This window comes from Vavraia culicis, assembly GCF_000192795.1.
Source record: "Vavraia culicis subsp. floridensis unplaced genomic scaffold supercont1.49, whole genome shotgun sequence".
NCBI lineage: Eukaryota > Fungi > Microsporidia > Pleistophoridae > Vavraia > Vavraia culicis.
Window position 1 is genome coordinate 18,966 of NW_007360652.1, and position 25,261 is coordinate 44,226.

At 40.9% G+C, this 25,261-nt stretch overlaps 13 protein-coding genes across 13 annotated transcripts; 7 read left to right on the plus strand and 6 right to left on the minus strand.

Moving 5' to 3' along the window:
• The first annotated feature begins 2,342 nt into the window (after positions 1-2,342).
• Positions 2,343-3,279, plus strand: VCUG_02216 (uncharacterized protein). Its single transcript, XM_008077036.1, has one exon. The coding sequence runs from the start codon at positions 2,363-2,365 to the stop codon at positions 3,104-3,106; it is 744 nt and encodes a 247-aa protein (XP_008075227.1). The 5' UTR covers positions 2,343-2,362; the 3' UTR covers positions 3,107-3,279.
• A 2,103-nt stretch (positions 3,280-5,382) lies between these two features.
• On the minus strand, positions 5,383-5,851 carry VCUG_02217 (uncharacterized protein; the record flags this gene model as incomplete). Its single annotated transcript, XM_008077037.1, has 1 exon — positions 5,383-5,851. One exon carries the CDS (start codon positions 5,849-5,851, stop codon positions 5,429-5,431), a length of 423 nt encoding a protein of 140 aa, XP_008075228.1. The 3' UTR covers positions 5,383-5,428.
• Positions 5,852-6,026: 175 nt separating this feature from the next.
• Positions 6,027-6,452, plus strand: VCUG_02218 (uncharacterized protein; the record flags this gene model as incomplete). Its single annotated transcript, XM_008077038.1, has 1 exon — positions 6,027-6,452. The coding sequence occupies one exon, from the start codon at positions 6,027-6,029 to the stop codon at positions 6,450-6,452; it is 426 nt and encodes a 141-aa protein (XP_008075229.1).
• A 963-nt stretch (positions 6,453-7,415) lies between these two features.
• VCUG_02219 (uncharacterized protein) lies at positions 7,416-7,739 on the minus strand (the record flags this gene model as incomplete). The annotated part of the gene is made up of 1 exon (XM_008077039.1): positions 7,416-7,739. The coding sequence occupies one exon, from the start codon at positions 7,737-7,739 to the stop codon at positions 7,416-7,418; it is 324 nt and encodes a 107-aa protein (XP_008075230.1).
• Positions 7,740-7,987: 248 nt separating this feature from the next.
• VCUG_02220 (uncharacterized protein) lies at positions 7,988-8,342 on the plus strand. The gene has a single exon (XM_008077040.1). It carries the CDS (start codon positions 8,002-8,004, stop codon positions 8,317-8,319), a length of 318 nt encoding a protein of 105 aa, XP_008075231.1. The 5' UTR covers positions 7,988-8,001; the 3' UTR covers positions 8,320-8,342.
• A 1,116-nt stretch (positions 8,343-9,458) lies between these two features.
• On the minus strand, positions 9,459-10,471 carry VCUG_02221 (uncharacterized protein; the record flags this gene model as incomplete). The annotated part of the gene is made up of 1 exon (XM_008077041.1): positions 9,459-10,471. The coding sequence occupies one exon, from the start codon at positions 10,469-10,471 to the stop codon at positions 9,572-9,574; it is 900 nt and encodes a 299-aa protein (XP_008075232.1). The 3' UTR covers positions 9,459-9,571.
• Positions 10,472-11,899: 1,428 nt separating this feature from the next.
• Positions 11,900-12,298, plus strand: VCUG_02222 (uncharacterized protein; the record flags this gene model as incomplete). The annotated part of the gene is made up of 1 exon (XM_008077042.1): positions 11,900-12,298. The coding sequence occupies one exon, from the start codon at positions 11,900-11,902 to the stop codon at positions 12,296-12,298; it is 399 nt and encodes a 132-aa protein (XP_008075233.1).
• Positions 12,299-15,231: 2,933 nt separating this feature from the next.
• On the plus strand, positions 15,232-16,701 carry VCUG_02223 (uncharacterized protein; the record flags this gene model as incomplete). Its single annotated transcript, XM_008077043.1, has 1 exon — positions 15,232-16,701. The coding sequence occupies one exon, from the start codon at positions 15,232-15,234 to the stop codon at positions 16,699-16,701; it is 1,470 nt and encodes a 489-aa protein (XP_008075234.1).
• Positions 16,702-17,781: 1,080 nt separating this feature from the next.
• Positions 17,782-17,979, minus strand: VCUG_02224 (40S ribosomal protein S29; the record flags this gene model as incomplete). Its single annotated transcript, XM_008077044.1, has 1 exon — positions 17,782-17,979. One exon carries the CDS (start codon positions 17,977-17,979, stop codon positions 17,782-17,784), a length of 198 nt encoding a protein of 65 aa, XP_008075235.1.
• Positions 17,980-18,411: 432 nt separating this feature from the next.
• Positions 18,412-19,020, minus strand: VCUG_02225 (ribosomal protein S7; the record flags this gene model as incomplete). The annotated part of the gene is made up of 1 exon (XM_008077045.1): positions 18,412-19,020. The coding sequence occupies one exon, from the start codon at positions 19,018-19,020 to the stop codon at positions 18,430-18,432; it is 591 nt and encodes a 196-aa protein (XP_008075236.1). The 3' UTR covers positions 18,412-18,429.
• Positions 19,021-20,218: 1,198 nt separating this feature from the next.
• Positions 20,219-22,125, plus strand: VCUG_02226 (uncharacterized protein). Its single transcript, XM_008077046.1, has one exon. The coding sequence runs from the start codon at positions 20,233-20,235 to the stop codon at positions 21,901-21,903; it is 1,671 nt and encodes a 556-aa protein (XP_008075237.1). The 5' UTR covers positions 20,219-20,232; the 3' UTR covers positions 21,904-22,125.
• A 1,139-nt stretch (positions 22,126-23,264) lies between these two features.
• On the plus strand, positions 23,265-24,022 carry VCUG_02227 (ribosomal protein L10.e). The gene has a single exon (XM_008077047.1). The coding sequence runs from the start codon at positions 23,348-23,350 to the stop codon at positions 23,999-24,001; it is 654 nt and encodes a 217-aa protein (XP_008075238.1). The 5' UTR covers positions 23,265-23,347; the 3' UTR covers positions 24,002-24,022.
• A 787-nt stretch (positions 24,023-24,809) lies between these two features.
• VCUG_02229 (uncharacterized protein) lies at positions 24,810-25,259 on the minus strand (the record flags this gene model as incomplete). Its single annotated transcript, XM_008077048.1, has 1 exon — positions 24,810-25,259. The coding sequence occupies one exon, from the start codon at positions 25,257-25,259 to the stop codon at positions 24,810-24,812; it is 450 nt and encodes a 149-aa protein (XP_008075239.1).
• Positions 25,260-25,261: the final 2 nt, after the last annotated feature.

The window sequence follows — 25,261 nt, forward strand, 5'->3', positions numbered from 1 at the left end:
TCTCCGCAACCGTACCGATCATTGTCCGTAACGCTTGCCGTTTTGAACCAATCAGTGATGCACTCGGTCTCTCAGCCGTACATCTCATCGTTCTGTTCGTGAAACGGATCTTTTCGCTGTGTTTTAACCGTAAGCGTACATTTCTGCCATAAATACGGTCTTATGCCCGCCATTCGCGTTCTGGAACGGCAACGATGCTAAGAGACTGCACGGTTCTACCATTCAAGACATGGCGTGCACGCTTAGACGAGTAATTGCTCGTGATCGTTGTTGTTGATCAGGAGATGGAGCAACGGTTCCATTCGTGCATCGCTGCAATTTTTGGCAGTAGTTGCTCACATCATGGACACGGTGCTAATTTATACTGGGCATGCTTACCTGGCAGGTGCTGCCTGGTTGCGGTATACCTCTCTACCGGGTGTGTGTGCAAATCGAGGCGTGCACAGACAGGTGGTACTGAACCATTCGTTCTTTCGAGTCATTTGAAAGAATAAAACGGGCATCGGTAGAACAAATGAACCGCCCATACGAAATGAATCATAAGGGAAAAAAGGCGGTGCCATTCAAATGAAACAACTTAAGACGGTAGCTGAGTCATTTTTGTATCACAATTAGTAGAAATAAATAAAAAAATCACAATTTTGCGATAAAATGAAAATACGCAGCTCGGATAGCCGCGATCTGGAAATGTGCCGCATGGCACGTTGGCAAAGTGGTACCCTCAAAACATAAATTTGGTGATAACATCAAATCGGACAATCACGGCAAAGGTGATAAATTGATCAGAAATATGAGAAGGACGAATTGATCGGGCCTAATCAAAGCATGAAACACACGTGTGCACTGATTTATGAGCGGCACGGAGGGTGTGATAGAGGATGTGGCGCATTCATGTGCAAATTAAGAAACGCACCACTGTTGAGACACCAGCCCGATCATTCAAACATCATCGGAGCCCGTCTTAAACCGCAGTACCGAACATTGCACGGCAATACCGCCCTATCAACCGTACACTTACGTGATTTGCTGTTCGACCATGTCTGTACTCAACCACGAAGCACCTCTTTCACCACACAAATAACTGCGCCGTGTTGTTACATTTGTCCTACGTGCCACGGCACGAAAAGAAGTGCTCCGCATTTTAAAACGGTTTCTGCTCCGAATCGCAATTGACCACGAATTCGATGGCGCAGTTCTTCGTTCTACAGAACAGCAAAATATCCGCACACGGTGTCTGCGTTGCCTTCAGCGCTCGTGTGTGGTACGGACCGGCAGTGCAACACGGGTAGTATTTTTTGGTTGCCATTCGTGCGCACAGTTACCACGGATAGAACGGCGTGAATCATCCGTACCTGTTTTTACGAATCGAACGGAGTGTTGAACACAATCAAATGGGCGAACCGCTGTTTCGCCGTGAACCTGTAAATTTAAATTCTATTCGCTGAACGATTTGGTGATGATGCCGGCCCTCGGCTGATGATCATATTGCCGCTGATCACGCTGCGTTTGATGACCGAAAAAACGTGCAAAAAGGTACAAACACCAAGAAAATGTGCAAAAGAGAATATGAGCACTGGTTGAAGTGTGCACCGCTGCCTTTTTCTCGTGAACACACCACAGAAACGTATTCAACGTGGTGCGTTCATTTCACTGAACGGGAATGTGCACTTCAACGCACCTGCTGTTGCGGTAGTGCCGATCAACTGCCCAAAAATTTATGTTTGGCGATGGAGGATGGGAACAGGAATGTCACGTACAAGCCGAGTGCTGGGCATATTTGTTCTTGTTGCCGAGCAAACCTCGTAGTGCGCACGCATCCGGAAATTAGCACACTGTAGAACACACGGGTGCGTAAGCTGTGCGAAAATGAACGGTCATCAAACCATTTTAACCAGCGTTGAGGTGCAAGGAGCGTTGGTGCGCCTTCCACAAAATTTATCTGCTGCTACAGCCGGTCATTTCCTTGAAATGACCAATTACTCGGTGTATACGCCGATCTCACGATCTAAAATACGCCTGGTGCTTCGAATAACGTGCCCTAATCATTGGTTGCCCATTCATTCCGTGCTATGTTACCGGCAAAGGGCGTTGTTTAACCTGTAGATTTCTATTGGGTGCTCGGTACGCGTGTTTTAAGCACGGTATTGTGCTCAGCAACCGCATTCTATTGGTAAAACCAAATCAACCACGACAAGGATCACCATTAGCGATCAGCACATCAATGATTGACGTGCAATACCGTGCCACGCACACCAATGGCGCGGTATTATCATCCCTTGTAACACAACTACAATCAAAAAGGAAACTTTTCAGTTTTACAAAGAAAAAAAGTATTTAAATACCCTCTGTGTACAGGCAGACCATGCATGAGACAAACCACACCGAAAAGTATTCGTCAACCTACGAAAATGCAAAAAATGAGGACGAGTACGCCAAAGGCTACAAGGAAAAGTACAACGATGAAGTGGGGTACGATACAAACAGCGAGTACGATGCAAAATACGAAAATGCCCGTTTAGTAGTTAAAAATACTCCGAATACAAATTTATCTTTTGGTACAAATAATCGTTTCGAAAACGTGAACCGTTTTGAAGACACGAACCGTTTTGAAGACACGAATCGTTTTGAGGGTGGAGACCATTACAGCGAGAGTGCAAACTACGACGGTGACGTATACAAAAAGGAGAAGTTGTACGAGGAGAACATTTCTAATACGAGCAGCTTTAACGAGTTGAGCGGTGGGTTCGGCGCACTGAGCAACGACGTGAGCACCGGAAGCGAGTTTAAGCCGGAATACAAGGAGGGCTTTTTTCCAGATTTCAAGGAAAAGGAATTCGGGAGCAAATTCAAAACCGAGTTCATAAACATTGATGAGATGAGCGAGCAGCCTTTGTACGTGAACGCCCATCAGTTCAACTGCATACGCAAGAGGAAGTTGCGGAGGGACTTTTTGGACAGTATCACCAGGCCAAAGAGCGTCAATGGGAGCGGCTATCTGCACGAGAGCAGGCACAGACACGCCATGAACAGGCTGAGGGCGCCCTCTGGACGGTTTCTGACCAAGGAAGAGGCCAAGGAGGTGAGAATGAAAGAGAAGAAGACGTAGTTGAGCGGTGTTTCGGTTTGCTGTTGCGCATGGTTTTGTAGTTGTGGTTCGGTTGATCGGTATTGTAGATAGAAAGAAACGATTTATCAGTCATTTTGATGTAAATTATTATTACGTATAATAAAACGCACATTAATTGCTTTGGTTTTGCACAACATGCAAATGTTTTTGTGTGTACTTTCGTTCTGCAATCCCCTTGTTCGGCGTAAAAGAATTATTGCTTATTTCCGTTTTTGAATATAAAAATTTTTGTGGAGAACAACGGAGGTGTAAAGAGGGCGTGGTTCTGTTCGTTCAGCAAAAAGTACATGGGAGGAACAACGGAGGTGTAAAGAGGGCGTGGTTCTGTTCGTTCAGCAAAAAGTACATGGGAGGAACAACGGAGGTGTAAAGAGGGCGTGGTTCTGTTCGTTCAGCAAAAAGTACATGGAAGGAACAACGGAGGTGTAAAGAGGGCGTGGTTCTGTTCGTTCAGCAAAAAGTACATGGGGATGCAAGGAGCAGCAGATGAAGCATAAGTACGCAATTGCAGTAAAAGGGTGGACCAAATAAGCGAACTTCGCGTAAAAAATGAAAGCGTACCAGTTAAATCAGAGATGTGATCGCGTACACGCACGGTTATTCCTGAAATCCTTTCTGTTTGGTACGGCTCCGCCTCACAACCATGGCTAGCCGATTATCCTGACGTACCCACCCAAAATTTTTTTACGATGTGATCAGTGATATTTCCCTTCGCTGTGATTCTATCCTTACGATTTAGACCGTGTGACTCGATCATTGAATCTAAAACTGCTCATCATGATTTGTCTTTCTGGATTTAGCCGTTTCTAAAATGTCTTTATAACCAAAAACATTTGTTCATATTCACATCACCTCCGCACGCCACTTCTACACGAGCAAGCTTTTTATGTCCGTTCCTCCATCAATCTCAGTTTATACGCACATTTCTGCTTCTTTCCCTTTAAAATTTTCAGCAGTGCATTTGTTCACGCCATCTTTACCGTTTCTATGTGTATAAACCAGTTTTAAGCAAAATTTACCTCTTTCAAACCAAAAAATGGGTGCATCACCGCGTCCGTTTTTTGGTTTATACCGAAGCAAGTCTTCGTGACTTGATGAGCGAAAGATGTGATGCAGTGCTGCAGGGAAATTAAAGTAATGAGCAGATTGTGTTATTTGAATGAGAAAGAAGTAAAATCTACGCATTATTTCAAGGCTACCGCAGTAACTCGATGGTAAATGATATTTCAAGGCTTAATACAAGTACGTAGTCAGCAAGCAATGCCGTTGTTGCAAAACAGGTAAGTGATGTCGTTCTATCTTGCTGATCGTTTTGCCTCGTTCGTGCTTGAAATGCTACCATTAAGTCACACGCACTGATTTGTATTACGCATACCACCAATAGATTTATATTCATACAGATCACGCTTTCCATCGCGATAAGAATTCGTTTAAACGTCTCATTATCGGTTTTGCCATAGAACAGCAGCATTGCTGCATGTACCAGTGATCGTTTGTTTGCTCTGGATTATTTATGTTCCGTGCCATGCCATTTACACCTCATTTTACGTACCGAACAACATACTGTTCAGCAGTTCTACGGGCTTGTTCCATTTTCAACCGATCTTCACAGCCTTTCAACTTGATGTTTCCACGTTGTACTCCCATTACTTTATTTGCATCTCATTCAGCTGCTGCTCTCCCTATGCTAAGTCATTACATACCGAACCGAGGCCTGCATTTTGTTCACAAATATTATCACCTGATTATTTTGCTACATTCACGCACAGAATGTCTCAATGATCTGCTGTTTTATCATAAATTATTACTTTGTTGCATTATTCTATAGGTTCTACAATATTTGATGTGTGCATAAGTATTTTATACTATTATTTCCTTTTTTGGAAACTTGTTTATTGGCCGACCACGCTCTCCCAGCGATAGACCATCCGTGACTGAAACCTCAGATCAAGACGCGATTGTGATGTACACGCGAGCAAAATGTCAATAAATGACAGTTCTCGGCCATAACAGCAATTTGTTCCCGTGGCACAAAAGCAAAAAATCGTATTTTTGTTCATCTACACGGCACTTTTAGTAAAAATCTTTCTTTCTTGCCCATTTGGGGAAGAGGCGTTGTGTCAAAACAACTTTTCTGTGCGCTGCACCTGGTACAGAAAGAAACGCCTTTTATTCCTCATTTAAAACATTGGATATGTGCTAATCGCTATAAAATACGTGCTGTCCTCATATTTAGCAGTGATGCCCGCACGAACTTCCTAACTAAATGTTTATTTAATCACTCTGGAATTCTAGGATTACTTATTCTGCATTGGGCAGTCGCACATAGTTGCTCTGTTCCTCTCTCTTTCGTATTTGATAGCCTATCAACACAGAGATAACAACCACAAATCCAAAGAGCAGCACCTTTCCGATCGTTATGCCCTCCACAAACTCACCCATCATCTTCTTCATCTTCCTCATGAAGCCTCCCTTATCCTTCGTTTCGTTCTGGACGTCACTCTCCTCGTCCAGGCTGTTTTCGTCCTGATTGTATGAGGAGAGAACGATTTGTGGCGTTATACGACGTATCAGGACGGGGTTACGCGTAAGGTGCAAATGAGTGAGTGGGAGTATGTTGGTGTATGTGTGCTCGTAGTTGTATGTTAGGATGGATAGGATGTACGCAAGGATTACAAGCTGTAACATTGCTGGCCGTATTTTTTCTTGTTTTATGGTGGACATGAAACGAAGTGTTTTAATTTTGTTTTGTTACATTTCGCCTTGTGATGATCTGAGGACGCGAACGAATGGTTTGGCAGACAGAAGATGGATAGGTAGAGAGATTGCCCTTTACTTCGGCAGCCTGAGAAGTATAACACGCTGAGTTTTACAACAAAGGAGAACGAATCGTACCGGTATGATGAAGCATGTGTTCAAACGTGATTGTCTAGCACAGTTTGAGTTTATTTCTCTCGCAGGAGAACACAGGCCTAAACGTATGATCACGTGTAGATCACTGAGGATCGATCTGGGAGCATTTCGCGTTGTAGGAGCGTTCATATTTGAGCAAAGAAACGGTTCATGGTGCGGGCGTTCTTCTTGCTGTGGGAGAACAGATGAAATAGATAACGTACTTGATGGAAAGAAGGAGAGAACGATAAACGTACTTGATGGGAAGAAGGAGAGAACGATAAACGTACTTGATGGGAAGAAGGAGAGAACGATAAACGTGCTTGATGGAAAGAAGGAGAGAACGATAAACGTGCTTGATGGGAAGAAGGATAGAACGATAAACGTACTTGATGGGAAGAAGGAGAGAACTAACAACTTTGCACCCATTTAAACAATACCTCACATGTAGAACTACGTATATCGTCCAATACAAGGTGGAAGTACGTTATTTTGGTGCATACCGAATCTACACGGGACTAGAACATACCAATGGAATTACCACGTTGTGGGCGAAGAGAACTGGTAGATGAAGATGTTTAGTTAAACACAAAAGCGAACTAATCAAGGAAAAGGCGCTTTGCCGATCAATCACCGGTTCAAATAAATACCGAATTTACTCTTTGTCTCGTTTACACCGTGCCATGGCATATCTACACGGCGTAAACAGCTAATTTGATAAAAATACCTTTTTCTGTGCAGAAATAGATCGGATCAATCTACAAATCTGAACAGGCTTGCTCTTACAATGGAGTTAAAACACTGGCAAGTAAATTTACCTCTCAGACGAAGAACGTCAATCGATCTCCATGGTCGTATCAATAATAAATCATCTTCAGAGCAAAAAAAGATCTTCATGGTGATATATCCGTTTTCAGGCAAAGACTATTCTTACTTTTCGGATTTTTCATGATCAGCATGTGCCCAGATCATTTGTGCTTTCACATATTCTACATTGCTGCGATGCTGTCAAACATGCTCATCAACATCAGGGTGCTTCTTTGCATTGCCATCTGCCACAAACACTTCGTTATTGGGCCATAAAGGGTGGTTAACGAGCCATGAGGACTTGAGCGTGTTTAAGAAACGTAAAAATTAGTGCAATGTTGCGAGAAAAGTGTATGGCTATGCATCAGTGTGTATAAATGCCGTTTATGAGCAATTTAGGACTAAATTTACTTGCTATACACACCTATCCCTCGCGCAACTACACAAAGGTAGTTCGTACCATGAATGGATAACCTCATGGCACACAAAACCGTTGTAAAAGGTCCGTGAGCAAGGCACAGATTGGCAATTTATGGTAAATCTATCATTCTCACGTCCGGTACCTCACCGTGTACGAGCATGTGCCCGTTCATGGAACTGTTTCTTTTGAGAACATCCAATCGTATCGCTGCATATGCCGCCTAAGTTTGATGCGTTGGTTATAACGCCGCATTTTCACGGCAGCTCCATCAATTTTCGATGAACTTTTAGCGATCATTTCCAGCCTCATTCTCAGGCATGCTTTTGTGAGTAGATCCATTTTTTGATATGATATTAGGTTGAAATCATTATTAAGATAGAATCCATGCTTTTTATCACCATCCGCTTCGTTGATGATGGTTCTCTTCTCAGTGCTGCATACGCTTTGTTTCCTAAAACTGCTGCTATCTGTTAATGAGCTGCACCCACACATGTATGATCCTCTTGTCGCTCATTGACACGATGTTTTACCGTATGATACTCTAAGACTACCGCTACGTTCCATTTTATTTCTTACCAAACCTAAAAACACCGCATTTCTGTGCCGTTGAGCTGCCCTAAATGCCTCCTTAATCCATTTCGCTTTCTTTCAACTGTCAATCACTGCTATTTCTCTTTCTTTCTCATTTGTCACACAAAGATCAAAAACTATAAATAAAACACCCCTATTCAAAACAAAATACGGAAGTGAAAAAATGTCATATCTCAATCTCAGCAGGAATTATACATACAGCGATCTAGACCAAGCATACAAGCAGGCCATCAAGAAGTACCATCCCATAAGAACGAAGACCAGCACGCACCTCTACAAGATTACAAGTGAGTACAATTACAAAAAGAATCAGTTGAAGTATAACGAATATAGCGTAAGGGAGGTTAGTGTTGATGAGATTGAGAGAGCGCTTTGCCAATGCGGACACAGGTATGACTTGGAAATGGAAAATGATGATATTGTGGAGTGCTGCTGGTGTAGTCTAAAGGTAAAGATAGTGGGTAGGAATAGGCTTGAATAGCAAAATAAACGAATTGCTGCAGGTTTTTGCTGTTCTGTGCTGTTGGGCACTACAGCACCGATCTAATTGGAGGGAACCGGGAGAGTGGCCCTACCAACGTGTAATAATGACGAATTCATTACTTTAACCGTTGTTTACACCTGGCCGTAAAATACGATAGATCACATCATTGCTATGCTTATACGTGGTAACCGTCTGCACTGCGTGTCACATTACAAGAACGATCTGCAACGAAACATTCCATCATTTGTGTATTTTTGCGTCTTACTGTATTAGCAGGCCATACGAACCCAACATTACACCAAAGTACCATTTTCAAACATTTAGTTGCTGCCAATTTGTCGGTTCGTGCCTGCAAATTGAGCCTTAAAACATTTTGCTGCACAATTTAAAATACCGTTCAACGGCTCGTCCGCATATGGTCAAATGGACATTTCTTGTGAGAGAAACATCCACCAGCAATATAACGGAAAGAACATTATTTTACGATTTTTGCGATCAAAACGATGTATCGATCGCATATATCCGTGTTAATCACCTTTTGCGCGAATGTGTCAGAATGTGGGCGCATCAAACTGAGAACATATAACTTGCAATTTATTTTAAATCAGGTTCACAAAATTTGATACGGCCAATTGGCGGTGCTGCGGTTACCCCAGGTTTGCCCGTTAACTCAGGTACCTCCCCTAAGCGGTATGGTAGAGAATCGTGTTCTGTAGAATCACAAGATAGAATATCAAACATGGGTGCACATCAACGGTGAGCAAACGTGTTTTGATAAATGTGTTTAACACGATTCGTCTTTTTGATTGTAATTTATTTAAAATATTTTTTTACACTCTTCATTTTATAGCGGTGCCATCTCTGCAAGAAAAGTGCGTTTTGAGGAGATAAATGAATGATTTATAACGAAAAAAGATGCTCTGCCTTTTTTACGGAAGGAGCGACGAGCAACTGCCCAATGATCTTAAAGTTGATCTGACCAAAACGAAATATGGCGCAAAGGTTTTTGTTCTTCGTGGCAGCGAACGGCAGATAGTGACCACATGATTTTCTTGAAACATTTCTCATACAGAAAAAAATATGGCAAAGACGGAGAACGAGTGCATTAAAACCACAAAAACGCTGCTATCGTGGTCTTTATGAGCGAAAAACGGCCTATGTATCTCTAAACGTACGATATACGAGTGGCTGATCATATTTTAATTATCCACCTGTTACGCTCCAACGGTTCAACCTCTATACATGTTTGCTACGTAGTGAAATACGTGACACAGTGGTAGACCAACGGGATCGATACGACAAATAGGATAAAGCATAAGATCCACACAGCAGGCAGGGCATAAAGCATTTCCTGGGGACTCTTTACGAACACATATCCGTTGAAGTCAAGCACATACGAGAAAATGAACACGAACGTAACCAAATACACCAGCAATATGCACCGCAGGCTTCCAAAATCGCACAGGTTTGTCGTGGCATGCATTATACCGGATAGAACGGCTCCTAGCACGATGTAAATCTTGGTGTAGGTGAACGTTAATTTGTAAAAGTCGTTGGCTGTCGATATGACCGCAAAAAGCGAAAAAAATAGCGAGTACACGAAATGCGAAATATCGTAGCGAACAGCAAGGGAGTCCACAAAAAACACCCTGAAAATAATGAGAACGAGTGCCAAAGCAGCGTGGTTAAGCTTCCGATCCACCATGACACTTTCAAAAATGTCATCGATTGGGGCCGACCCAAATGTTGTGTAAGTGTCCAAGGAATATACGAGCGAGCACAGGAACAACACCGCAAAGAAGAACAGCAAATTGTCCTCCTGATCATACAACCCACAGAGACATGCTACAGTAATTGTGAAGAGCGCAAACACCATGTGCGACTGCCGTGATGCCATCTGATAGACCAGGTAAATGGTGAGAAAATCAATAAATGAAAGCATGAATGCCAGCAACACCTCCATTGTATTCACTTTTTTGATGTTATAATATCTCTTTGCTACTATACACTCCGTAAAAAGGCACGAAACATAGACAAGAGCGAACAAAGGAAAATGCGCGTATTCCTTGTATTTTATCTCCAGATTCAGGACAACATACGCGGCAAAGTAAAGAAACATTCTGACGAGTGTTTTAGCAATGAAGTTCATGAGGGGACCCCTCCAAATTTTCAAAAACTATGTTAGACATGTACTTCCACGCTCGGTCTTTTGGCGAAACAACGACACGATGCAAAGGCTTTTGGACCTTCTGTGGCGGAAAGGATCCTAGGAACGATGTGCAGGTCGGGTCAAGTTGAGTCAGCGTTCTATGCTTGTTCTATGCTCAACGTTTATATAATTAACATTTTTTATAATTCTTGGCCCAGGTTCATACGCCCGAAAATGTTGCAAGCCTCAGTTTGGCTCGTAATAGCAGTCCTGCTTGCAATCTTTCAATTTCTACTGACACAAAGAGCTAAATTCATTCCAGTAATCTCTTGCTAGAATAAATGACAGAACAAATGATACAATACCGTATGCCGTTTACTATGGGTGGTACACGTGCAAATACAGTTGATCTATGCGTTCTTTGTTTGCTTATCTTAACAGTGTAAATCGATCAAAACTTTATTTTCAAATCAAATATCGCTTCAGTTTCGCTCTTTGAGCATATTACAGAAAATTTACTGTTGTTCTTCCTGCACGCGCAATTCTTGACGGCTAAAGCTACACATTGTGGACAGCAAATTATGTTATACGCGTATAAATACACATTCGTGGTGCTCAAACATTCTACGGTATCATTTTTACGCACAATTCTTACATTTGGTAATAAATTTTCCTTTTACGAGTCTTAATCAAAAACTTGTCTTACTGGGAATATTTTAGATTATTTATTGTTCTAGCCTGGTGTAGCATTGTAAATGCCCCACATAGAATCGTATGGCGATATGAAAATAAGCTGGTCATCAAAGCTTATCATGAAAGTCTTGGGCAAGAGGCTGTACAATGTGCTTTTGGAAACAATAACCGGAAACAGCTCCATTTTTTGGATTGTACTAGTTCTGTTCAACCTATTTTTGTGCACAATGCAGGTCTATTTTATAAGAAAACTGGTTAAAAAAACAAGAAAGATCGATAATGACGAAGTATCCTGTTCATGTGCCGATGAGTGCAAGACTACTATGTGTTGTGGAGAAGGTAAAAACACCGAATAAAAAACATTTCTAACGAAAACGTGTTCGCAAGACATTCTGAGCTAGCTTGGTCTCTGAAACAGCTCATGTTAGTTGCGCTGTAACATCAGAGCAGTACAACATTTACTACTACACTTCAAAAGAAGTATGCTGTCAGTGCGAACGCCTCATCCGAATTGGTGGATAGGTAAGAGCCTTCAGCCCGATAAGAGCCTTTCTCTCGACTAAACAACGACTCGCTTGTCCAAACGTATTATATTTAACTGATTTTGGCGCATGCAACACCACGCGCTATGAACCGCCACAATTTACTTAATTTATGTGCTTGGTTGATAATTTTAATCCGCTTTGCCAATAAGGCAAATTCTGTCATTTATCAACATGTATACGCCCATAGAACATGGAAGGTTTGCCTACGTACGAAGAAGTGGTATCAAAAAACCTCTCACGAATGATCAAACAATACGAATTCCGCCAAGCTTTTGATTTGGCAGTCATAAAAGTATATAGGACGCATCCGAACGCCTTCTTGTGCATTATGCTCTTGTTATACATCATAAGTATAATTTTAGTCTATTTTGGAATAGCGCACATGCGCAAAAAGTGTAAAGACACTCGTGACATTCTATACGGTAAAAAATGTCATGATATACCGATATATGCAACGGAAACCGGTTTGTACTGCGAAGACACCAACAGTTCTTTCTCATCCGGTTCTATTGACAGTCTTGAATCACGTATCACAGAAATTCTTTTTTTTTATGAAGATGAAGTGAATGATGGTAAAAAAGTGGTCTAAATTGTGATTTACGAATGTATTAAATTGATTTTGACAGAGTTTGTGTAAGCCGAACCGCGTATTTATTCCTGGACAGTACACCTCCTAGGATTATGCTCTCACATACGTTTCTTTTAATTAGAGGCACTTCGGTCCATCTCCTCATACAACAGCTCCCAGACAAGCATATCTTCCCGATACTCCCTCATATCACGTTATATGATGTATCCTTCGGGAGTAAAAATGATAAGTACTACCGAAGACCAAACTGAGAACGAATCACAGCTCAGAAAAAAAGGAAAGAGTGTTAGTCAATGATAATGCCTGTAACACGGCCATGCACGAGCGGTAAACTCATGTACAAAAGACCTGCATAACTACACTACCTGTGATCTACCATGGTCCAATGTAATGAGTTGCTGGTCGTACGATGCACTTTAAAGCGATATATGCCTTTCCAATTAGCAGAGAATTTGTGTTCATTGTTCATAATGACAGGATTTAATCAAATTAACTTTTTTGACAGACCACCACCATATCAATGGCAGACTAGCAGGTGTAAGATTCGTAAACTTGCTGTTTCCAGAGGGACTGTGCCTGCCATACAGTACGGGTAGATCTCATCATATTGTGCATATTTTGTTATTTAATTTGAAGTGGACTTAAAATTAGATTTGCCTTTATTTCAACCACGCAAATGAGCGCTGCATCTTAAAAATAACGTGGGCAATGTTTTCAGCAGATTTTAAACATGATTTGTCACATATTGCGGTTACCTTTCCTTGTTTTTGATGCTTTGCTCATAATTGTGCATCTTATGCCTTACACTCCTGCAACAGATGTCATGTAATAAATTTAATCTGTCTTCATATAGCTGCAGGAGTTCACCTCTAGATGAAGCATTTCTGATAATTGCAAATACAAGATGCGTTTTATCATCACTGCTTAACGTGCAACATAACTGTGATTAAAGGTTTTTCACCGAGTGACATTAATTTATCATTGCAACGCGGTATTCGCCATTTTGTCTCGGCAAAAATACTTTACACGAATTTTTCTAGCAATTTATCGTGTTGAGTTGATCTTGAGAATTATCTTCAAGATAATTTTGGTTTAACATTTATATTTAGTGCACATTTTACAAAGGATTTCAAACCTGTGAGCAGAACGTTTATTTTTATTGATTTGGTTGGTTGTTGCATCATTTTGTGTGAAACGATGTTTTGTAGGTGAAATAAAGAGTTTGGTAGGATATGTGTGGTAATTCGAATATTTCGCTGTCGGTATAAGACTGGGCTCATTTAGTGGTATAAAGGTGTGATTAGTTAGGTTTATAAATATGAATTATTGATCATTGCCAACATAAATCGTTTTTTGCGTTTAGAAGTGTCTCAGTGTATCCGATTAACCTACAAGTAAATGCTGTTTACCTCATTGTTATGAGAAATACACGCTCTGACACACGAAAAAACACATAAGTAAACCAAAAGAATAAAACATGTCTAACTCTCCGCTGACTTGGCACAGATCACTTTCTATATTAAAATATATCAGAACCACGTTGAATGAACAACCAAGTTTATGGGACCGATGAGCACGAGAAACACGAAACGAATCGTGGAAGCAGCACTATAACATCACAACAAAAGATAAATTACAGTAGCATTGTGCTGTTCTATTTTCCACGTGTAACATTTTCCCGTTATAGAACGCATCTTGCCACGCTACAACATTTCTTCTATCGATAAAACCGTGTTAATCCTGGAATAGACAGGTAGAACGGGAATACCAGCCATCTTTTATTCCCATTTGTACGGTAAATTGTAGAATGATATTTTGGTCAGGAGGACAACTCAGGCGAGTGAAATCTTGCTGATGCAGATGGCACAACGAATGTCGACAGTCTAGATCTCCTTCAACACCACTACGATGGAACCGCTCAAATAGGTATACTCATCTTTAGTGCGCAAAACTAAGGATATGCATATAAACAATGTAAAATCTTAAAAGATCTGACACTTCATTTTTTTGTGCTCGTAAATTTATATTCAAGTCATCCGTCTAAACTGTAAGCCAAACATTTTATTCGTTGAATTCGTTCAATAATGCCTTAAAATCGTGTTTTTCATCAAAACTCAAATAAATCTTAGTTTAATTATGAACTGCATTTAATTCTGTAATTTTTTTGATACTCCAAAACATCACAATATGACAGGTCATAGATATCTATATTTGCTAGAATTGATACTATAGTGCACATACAACGTGTTATTCCATGATCCAAACATCTAATCTCTTTTTTCATGTGTATGAAATATTCCTCCGCACGTCATCTTTCATTATTCCTAATATGTTCGAAGGCACGTTGCCAGCGCAGAAATGAGTGAGATAATGGATGAATATGTTCGAAAATAGTCTGTGCTATAAATGACAGCTTCAGAAAAATAACATTAATGCCATTTCGCAAATGTCACTATAAGAACCGAATCCCGATTTTGATCACGGACACATTTTGGGCAAAATTCAAATCATAATATAATTTTGCTATATCTTTGATTTTTCACGTTGTACAGGAGGACATACAGCACACATTTGATAGAATACCAAAGAAGAAATTCACTAAAGCTAAATTTTATTCATTTCCGTCCATAATTAGATATCTTTTACACATCGTTGCCATAAACCTACCATTTGATATAAATGCCTTTATTTGACCGGTCTATTTATCCTGTAACCAGCAAAAGCCGTTCATCTTGAGATATCGTCGTTTTACGGTTTAATATGTGCAATAACACATTATACTTTGCATTTTTGTCTTTCAATTTATCACGATGACTTTTGAGTGACATTTATTGTAAAAATTATCAGTACATTATAGGAAAAATGACATGTGGAACACTTAGCGATGAGCTTTGATATTTAAAAAGAACTTAATCATATTTTGACGGCAATAAATGTCATATCGGACATATAAGAGAAAGGTTGCTCATAATCGCATGACAAAGTTCGAGAAGTTGGACATTTTGGCAAAACTGTCGGTCAAATACAGCGAATCGAGTGATGAAGCGGCACAAGCATACGATAATGGACAAGATGCGACAGATACTGTCTTAAAGGGGGGAGATAATGACAATGGAGTAACACACAGGAAGTATAATTGTGATATTAGATACATGAAAGGTGAAAACGAGCAATCTGGCGATAAAGCATCCGCACATAATGAGGCTAATGATGAAATAACCAATACAACGAATGAATTGGCTTTGACAGACAAGAACCAAAATGGAGGTGTTACTGACGAGATATACCACGCTAACGACTCAACAATCAAACATAAGCTATCGCCTGTCGAGATATACTCGGTGAATGAATGTAGCAGATCTGAACATAGCGTTGGAAATTTTGCGGAAAAGAGCAGTCTGAGAAAACATTATGAAAGATATGGTAGAAAACAAAAAGCATATAAGCGCAACTGCATGGTCACAGTTCAAGATTATCGATCCATGGATGGTTCATATGACGTAAAGAGTGCTGTAACAAGCTCGCACGACACGCACGCTTTACAAGAGGAGTACAAGATGACAGATCTTAAAGTCAATAGCAACATGTACAGGCCATCACGAGGCATATATGATGATGATATCGATGATATGGCGTCAAAAAACTCCTGTCACAACACACGTATCAACGATATGAGCACGATGAAACACATGAAAAAAGGGCCTCCTGTTGAGTTTCTTGGCAGTTCTACGTGCAACTTTGATACAAATGACCGCTTTACCGACATGTTTTGTGCAAAAACCGTAGGTGAAGAATGCGCTCTCAATACCCATCGCTTTTCTAACGAAAATATTAGCGAAACTGGCTGGATGCGAGGCAGAAAAACTATAAACAAGTATTCTCTGTGTCATATATACGGTAATATTGAAGCGATGCCTAACCATGTACATAACGAGCTTGATATTCCGGTAACGAAACACAGTTTTGTAAATAATTCGGCTCCATGTCAGAGACCAACCAAGTTTTACACCTCAAGAGGCGATTGTTTTCAACAACAGGAGAGCATCGCTGACAGGTCTGGGACAAAGCCGGCTCATGAACTCAGAACGTTATATGCAAAGTTCAAGACAAAGTTAAAAACTTACGAATATAATGAGTACAGGAACCTCGACTATCTCATAAGTATGATCGAAGACCTGAGCGAGAGAAAGAAAAAATCACAAAAAAACACGCTGTCAAACAAAGCAAAGAAAATACTGCATTCCAAATGTGAACTAAGGCGACGAACCGCCATAAATTTGGGATTGTTGGCAATATCAGATTTTATTGATAAAACGACCGCATCCAAGCGCAATAAGAAAAAGATAATATTTGGTGCTCTGCAGCTCATTCTGAAGCTAAAATTGGAAAGTTTGAGTTCCTAGGTATTTATTTAAAGTTAGTATATTTATAGGCTAGTTAATAAAAGGCTTTAGCAGGGACAACAAGCAAAGCTATATTCTAATTAAATGAGGTGCATCTGCTCGAAGTGCTCAGGCCAGATTATTCAGGCAGGTGAATTTATCCTCACTTGATCCATCCTATAATCTATTTTTTTGTGTCGTTACACGCACGATGAGAATTATTGCTGTGACATTCTCTTGATGGAGCAGAATGAGTTGCCGCCTAAAACTATAAAAGTAGAAGCGTGCCGCAAGAATAGAAATTCAATCAAACTCGCACAACGCCGGAGCTGCACCTGGTGCAATCAAAAGTCCTGGGTTATTCACAAACAAATACTGGCTTAAGGCCAGTGAGAGGCATTTAACACGATTGCAATAAAAGCGCTGTTGAAACGTATCTTAGAGATATTGACCAGCCATGGTGAGGCTGTCACAGTACGTTTTAATTTTCTATACCTCATGGCATGTACCAGCAACGATGTCACGCTCTTTTAAGGAATGGTACAAGTGACATGTTACCGTAAAATCCTCCACTTCCCTCAATGATCACGCTCTTACAGTTCGTAACAAATGTACGAGGCGAAAAAAAAACAATCCTAATCAACTGAACAAATGAATGCGGAGTCAAACGTATTCGCCGAACAAAATGAATCTTAACAGTGCTTTGGATGCAGTAAAGGTACAATACCATTTCCAACAGGTTTATTTTTTGCAGATATTCCTTTAGGTATCCTCTGGTCCAGGAAGCACCGCTGATTCCCAGGGACTTTAGAGCCATCCATCAACCGATTCGCATTACCTGAGCCCATGTAGGCATTTTCCTACCTATTATTGGTATGAAACGTCGTAATAAATGATGAACGTTAAGCAACTACAAAAAAAAGGAAACTACCGATATGATGGCATATAATTCCATATTTTGCACAAAAACTGTCACCTGTAAGAAAGACCGTATTTATCGCTATATCAGCGCGAATCACGGCACACAAGATCAACTGGTGCCGAACAGGCTGCAAAACCGCGCCATAACAACCAAACATCAGCAGATAAAGCAAATAAGTTTTAATCGTAAATCTTGAAACCAATATCGTTCGCATATTCCCTAAAACACCGTCTACACATGTTCAACCCGTATTTCCTGATCAGTCCGTTGTGCGTAAAACACGATCGGCAGCTCCTACTTCCCTTGCCGTAAGCCTTTCTCTTAACTATGAATTTTGTCTCTAAATCTTCTTTGTATTTAATCACCTCGGTTCGCATGTTATTTATCGGAGGGCTAAAAATTTTTAGAAATTAAGGCTGTGTGCTGAGACCAAGAAATTTATTTGGTAAGTGGCGAAAACTCGGCTTGCAGAGCGAAACACGTGGAACGGTATGTAGAGACTGAATAATTGTGATCATACAATGAAAAAAGTGTAAAATCTGAGATTGCTATTTGGTATGATCATCGCAACCATATCAGATGTGTCAACACATTTTAGCTATACACAAGCGAAACAGACACGCGACATACCTGCCACGCGTGGTATAGCGCTTTAAAATAATACTTTTGACCCGCCAAACCGTCCTACAGAAAAAAGGCCATCTTTGTGCATCTATTCATCTCAAAGATGAAGCGCAACACCGACAAGGCACACAGAGAAACAAAAACGCGCCCCGTTAGCCCGGTGTTCAAAAAGTAAAACATACAAGTCCTTAACTCATGAAAATTTACCTATTAGATTTGGCAACCCTCTCAATCTCATCCCTTTTCTTAACCGCATACGAATTTGCCGATGCCTTCGCAGCAGCTACGAGCTCTTCGGCGATGCACTCGGCAAAGGTCTTCAGGTTCTTCATTGCCGATTCTCTGATACCCTTTGACAGGAGAAACAGGGCAATATTGAGCCTTCTAGTTGGAGAAAGATCGACCGATGTCCTTTTCATTGCACCTCCCCTGCCAATACGTGCTGAATCCTCTCTTGGGCCTGAATTGACTATGGCATCGACAAACACCTGCAAAGGACTCTGGCCGGTTAAAATATGAATGATTGTGAAAGCATCTTCAAGACACTTCATTGCCAACAGTTTCTTGCCGCTGTTCCTTCCCTTTTTCATAAGATAGCAACAAAATCTCTCGGTGATAGGTATGCGGCTCTTTCCGTTGTACTGTCTCTGCAGCCTACTTGCAGTATGCGGCACGATGACGGTTGAGTCAACGTTTATGAATGGCTTGAGCGTTACATCGTTTACCTCTACGCCCTTGCATGCGAATTTATTGAACAGTTTGCACTCCGGTACTTCTTGTGCAGCCCATGACATGGGATGGACAAAAATTTTTTTATTTTACAAAAACTGAAAAATGTGAAAGTGTTAAACCGACACGAGAACACTGTTCACCGTGGTTTGCACAACGCGTGCAGTACGACAGGAGTGAGCAATGCTCAATAACAGAAAGGTTCAGGCCTGTTGGTCGGAAGGAATCAACTGTACATGCCGAATCTGTTTATAAACGGAAGTTGTCCCAAAAGTGTCTCAGTCTCTCAATAAATGAAGCAAAGAATAGAATTAACTCAACGCATAGCAAGAATATTGTGGAACAATGCAACCGGCAATAAAAAGAAGATGCTTTAGCGTGGTAGAGCAACAAAAACGAAGAAGTACATTCATATTTGCTGCCATAGGTAAATTGTTCTTCATGTTGTGGAAGAACGACCAAATAACTTCTCTTGTACGTTAAATGTGCAGTTAAATACGTTTTTAGCTACAAATCGCTTGTATATACCGATAGTAGACCAAGAAGAACAAAATTTATCAGATAAAATGAGCTAATCACCGCGGTAACTTCACATACGTTTTTTTTATAAAAAGCCAGTTATTTACCTTCTCGCACCATCAACACTCAAGAAAAATACTTTTCTAGTGTGCTGGGACCGATCGCAAGCATTTTGTCACTAAAAATCGTTTAGTTATCGCCTCAATTCGCAGACACGTAGAAAACTTTTGAATAAACTTCCAGATCAAAACATCAGCGGTTATATCTGTGAGCGGTATAAATCGTATGCCGAGCCGATTTACTCAAACTTATCGGCACTTTTTGTGTTCTACGCAATACTTTTTTGTAAAAGATAATTGAACTTCTTTGAACACGCTGTCGTGGTAGCATATTTTGCTGTGCGATGGGATGATTGCGCTAGAATGGGGCATAGTATGAAGATGGCATGCACATCCATCACGACATTCAGAACGTTTTATCTTAGCGATTCGTGATTGATAACAAGAAAACAGCGATTTATCTAGGAAATGGTCCGTTGTACAGGTTTGTAATATATTTTATCCGTTCGCACAACCGGATCACTCCGCTAAGTGTGTCTCTCTTACAACGCTTGCGTTTTGATCACCAGCGAATCGTTCTGTCCTTTTTTGCCACGCGCAGAATTCAACTAAACATCCGTTGCTCGTCAAAAAACCTGTACCGTACCATTTTTTTCGTTCTATACCACCCCTTACGAGGAATACCAGAAAATTGCCGCGATGAAAAGGAAGAGAATCACGCTGTGTGTAAGAAAGAAAACGAAAAAGTGTAACAATGCATCGGCTGATTGTGTGAATGTGTTATCGGAGAAGAAAAGAAGCACCATGCGTATAAAGATTGGCAGACAGGGTGCTGGGGGATGCACTAAAGGCATTATGAATGACTGCCGTATTGTGGCACAGGATGAGGTACTTGATCAAGTATTAGTTGAAGATCAGACGGAGAAAATTGATGAAGAAAAAAGGGAGAAAGTGAGAGGAAAGGCACAACTTCGTGCAAGGAAGGGAAAAATGGCTGGGAACAGGAACGAGAAAGAGAACGTAATAAATCAAGGGATTGTGAATGAGCAGGTTTCGGAAGATCGTGGCATAGCAAAGAATAAGACAATTCGTGAATCAATAGATCGTGCGAAGAAAGCGCTGAATGCAAGAAGTGTGTCTAAGGCTACACGAAAAAAGACGGGAAGTACGGGTATAAGCACTGTGAAGGGTGGTGTTAAACAAGGGATCAGAATTGGGCCTAAGACAATTTGTGCGGAAGATGGCACAGTTGGTAGTAGCGATGGCATTATCGGAGTGAAAGGAGTTAACCTGGAAGATGATGATACGAAAGAGAAAGAAAATTTAAATAGCGCGGTCATTGCAAACAAATCGCAATCAAAGGCTGTGGACTATCCGGTCGTGGTCGGTAGATCCGACAAGTCAGTAGGTAAAAAAAGGGTAGTGAGCGGGCGTGGCATCGAAAGGGCTCGTAAATTGAAAGGGCGCACTGTGAAAATATTGCAGAAAGGTTCCAATCCAGATGAAATAAATAGAAAGGTGATTAACAACACACCAAGCGGGAATCAAAAGGATAGTTACCAATTGATGGAGGAAGCTGTAAATGCAGAACGATTGGAGAACCAGAACTTATCAGGTGAGCAGAGCGTGTTGTCGCCACAGGGTATTATCGACAATATCATGGAGAAAGGATCTGACTTTGATGAGGTAATGCAAACAGTCATACAAGAGCAGTTTAGCGATCAAGTACAAGCAATTACCCGTATTATGTGTGAGGAGGACCATGCGCTCTTGATATTTATTGATCCATACATCGAATGTGTCGTTAAATCGCTCATAAAGACGCGATGTGCCGAGCACCACGATAACGTGCATTTCCTGGATGTGGATGGTGCCAAGGATGAAACGCTCTATGGCGAGTTGGAGGATCATTCCAGCTTTGCATTTCTAACCACCAGAAACGCAATGGTAGTTGAAAAAATGGAAAGACGGATCCGATCGCGGTTCAATAATGTCAAAATATTCTTCGGTTATTTGAAAGGATGCAAAATACCTGTAGAATTGATTAGGAGCACGTACCTGTCGCACAAGTACGGAGTGCAACGATGCGATTTCTACAATTTCTTGAAGGTATTTAAGCCCTTACACGTAGCCGTTATACTATGCTGGATGAAGAAGGGCCTTAGCAGGAGCAGGTTGGTGCCCACAATGAAGGACTTCCTTTTTAAAGTGAGCGAGATGAAAAATGTGAGCGATAAAGAAATAATAGACGCGTTTTACGAGGTTGAAAGCACCAAAATTGTTAGAAAGAACAAATTTAACGGTGATTACTACAAACTCGTGGAATACATAAAAAAGGAAATGCCTTTCTACATGAAAAGGCTAATTTAGCCATAAATACAGTTTCTATACGATGATGACTCTGAATGCGGTATAAATACATGCTTTCAGCGATAGGGCTGTGTTCTTAACTTCGATGATTTAGACAGTAAAACTGTTCCTAAGCCCAAAATTTAGAAAGCAAACACAGCGTCCCATTCAGCATTAAACACTTCTATTTTTTCATGGTAAAGCATTTATTTGTATGTCCCTCCACACGTAGCAGATTTTCTGACCAGCCCTTTATCCGTTCTGCGAGTGAATCGGAACGCGTGATCGCACATATTGTAGTTCCCACCGATTTAAATCGCTATTTACATCACCTCGTTAGCAGTTCTGATTCGAAATCGTTTCTTAAATTTATACGTCCCAAAATTTGCAATCACGATTGAGCCCCACAACAAATGCCGGACAAAAACGAAAATCTGCACAGGATAATTGAAAGGCTGCAGGAAATAGAGGAAGAATCAAGGAAGAACCTTACGGAAAAGGATATCGAAGAGGTAATGTATACGGTTAACAGTAGATTGCGTGTGAAGGAGGAGAAAGATGGAACAGTAGAAATGAGCAACATTGGAGAGTGCTACGAGAGTAAGGTGGAAAAGCCTCGGGTGTTTAGCGATGAGTTTTTCAAAAAGTATTGAATGCGCATAATTGCCCACCTGGTACATCAATTCTGCCAAACGCGTAGCATTTCAATAAAAGGACTTGTCGTACGTACCACAACGTATCATTTGAATGAGGCCGTTCACTCAGAAATATGTAAAGAGTACCATGTTCAAAAATGAAGCACTCATGGATGACAAATGGATGATTGAGATTGTAAATCCTGAAATTGTTTCCTCTCCTGTCAACATAAAAAACGTATGCCTTTTCGAAGTACAATGCTGATCATTTGGTTCTTAGAACGTTGTTGCCGTGTTTTATGGTCTTTGAAACGTTTGCTCTGATTGACCGCATAGATATAAAATGATTGAGAAGGTTAAGAAATGTGGCACAGTTGCACGGCATTGCAGTGATGCACTGGGCTCTTCCGATAATATGCATACGTACGTGTTCAATGTGTCTTTCTCTTTGTGGATATGGTTATTATAAGATTAATAAAAGCTGTCTACTGATTAAGTAACTGTGTTGAACCTGGAACAACTATAATTTGCAGCTCATTAAAATTTGAGAGGCAGCCTACCGATGTTTTGGTTGCTGAATCGGTTATTTACGCTCTTTACAACAGTTTAACGGAGAAGCACGACATGTTCTGAGCGTGTTGTACTGTACTAGGGCTAATGTTCATAGTAGATACCAGTAGTACCATTTTAGTGAGTATTCGCCGAGTCCTGAGATCGTTAAGCGCATGTTCACGCATCATCCTTTTCTTGAAAGTTGCGTTGACATCGTCCCTTTCCGCTCGACCTCGTTTTGATCAAAAATTTATTTGAAAAAAATTTAACCCCACCAAATGGGACGACGACCAGGAAGATGCTACCGGTACCAGAAAAATCGGGGATATATCAAGTCCAAGTACTGCAGGGGTGTGCCTGATCCTAAGATAAGGATACATGACATTGGTAAGAAAAGTGCGCATGTTGATGAGTTTCCGTGTATGATCTATCTCAAATCACTGGCAAAGGAGCAGATAAGCTCAGAAGCATTGGAGACAGCTCGTGTAACGGCTAACAAACACATGTTCGGTGCGGCAGGAAAAGACGGATACCATTATCGAGTACTGATCCATCCGTACAATGTTTTGCGAATCAACAAAATGTTGAGCTGTGCAGGTGCTGACAGGTTGCAAACCGGAATGCGAGGGGCATTTGGCAAACCTTACGGGCTGTGTGCTCGTGTCGACATGAACCAGAGGGTGTTGGCTATCAGAACCAAGCCAGCGTTTGTTAAGCACGCCGTCGAAGCACTAAGAAGGGCGAAGTACAAATTCCCCGGTAACTATGAGGTTGTGGTAAGCAATGAATACGGATTTACTGGGCTGCAAAAGGAAATATATGAGGACCTCAAGAATAAAAAGTTGTTGTTGAACAGAGGAGACCACGTCAGCATAATAAAAGAGAAGGGAAGCATTGCTCATTTTGCTAGGATGAGGGAACGTGCCATTTAATAAACTTTTATTTTGAGGATACACAGCGATTTAGTTACGGTATTTCGTGTGCAGGTCAATACCATTTTGTCTCCCACGGTACCATCATCCGTGTTTTCGTGCCATATGTGAGCCAAGGTGGCAGGTGCTCCATCGTTTGTTGTAAAATGTGAACAAAGGATTGGTCAAATTGATGCATTTGCTCGCAAATTCGTTTAGGCTCCGTTGTAGGCAGCGCCTGAGCACAATACTTGGCGGTATGGTTGTTAAAACAGCCCATGCTGAGTTAGTTTTAACGTACCAAGTGCCGCATTATCGATCAAGACAGTAATTCGGACTATACCGTAAGAAGTACGCAAAGAGAATTGAAAAAAGGAGATGTATCTGTTTGTAATGCTCAAATAAACATTTTATGGCACTAATGCTCGTTGTTCTATGTAAAAAAACATTTTACCTACTGATCTGGTGTAAAGATCTGCTTATACTGCAATGGCATGGTAATACAAGTTGACAACGTTGTTTCTATCACATGTGCTGCTTGTATGGTATGACCAAACAAGGCACACTTTCAGAAAAATGATATGCTGCAACCACAGCAGTAACACCAACACACAAGTTGTGGTCTGCACGAAACATTCTCTCAGCTGCAGCGCACATTATAGCATCGTTATAATACATCTTAAATTTGGTCCTTGCATGCCTGTAATGCTTATGAAATTTAAAATGGCATAGCGATGCGGTTTGTACGCTACGGCTGCGCGTGTGCCTTTCATCTCTCACCATGTAAAGAAAGAGAAAAAACGTAAGAAAAAGAAGGCCAAAAAATGATTTACTTATTATTTTTGAAGTCCTGTCGATATTGCGCCTTCTCAAGTGCCCTTGCATATGCCTGTGAGAAATTTGTCATGTCGTAAGTCGTCATCGATCGCTTCATAAACTCAATATCACGTGTCCAACTCACCACCTGCTCAACGACGTACATCATAAGATTGTCGTTCAGTGCCGTCCTTATCTTCTCAAAGTTCTCCAAGAAGTAGTGAATGTAGTACTCCTTGAAATCAAGGTTACTCATCAATGAACTGGACAAGTGAATCTTGTCCTGTGCTTTTATCGTTTTAGATACCATTAAATCAACCACTCGCCTGTAAACATCCAATTTTGTTGTCCGTCCTATCGCAACCAACACTTTCGAGCGAATCTCAGCTGTAGATTTCTTGTAGAGATCAATGAAATAACCGAGATCGTTGGTTGCCATCATCTTTTGCGTGTAGTAGGACAGAA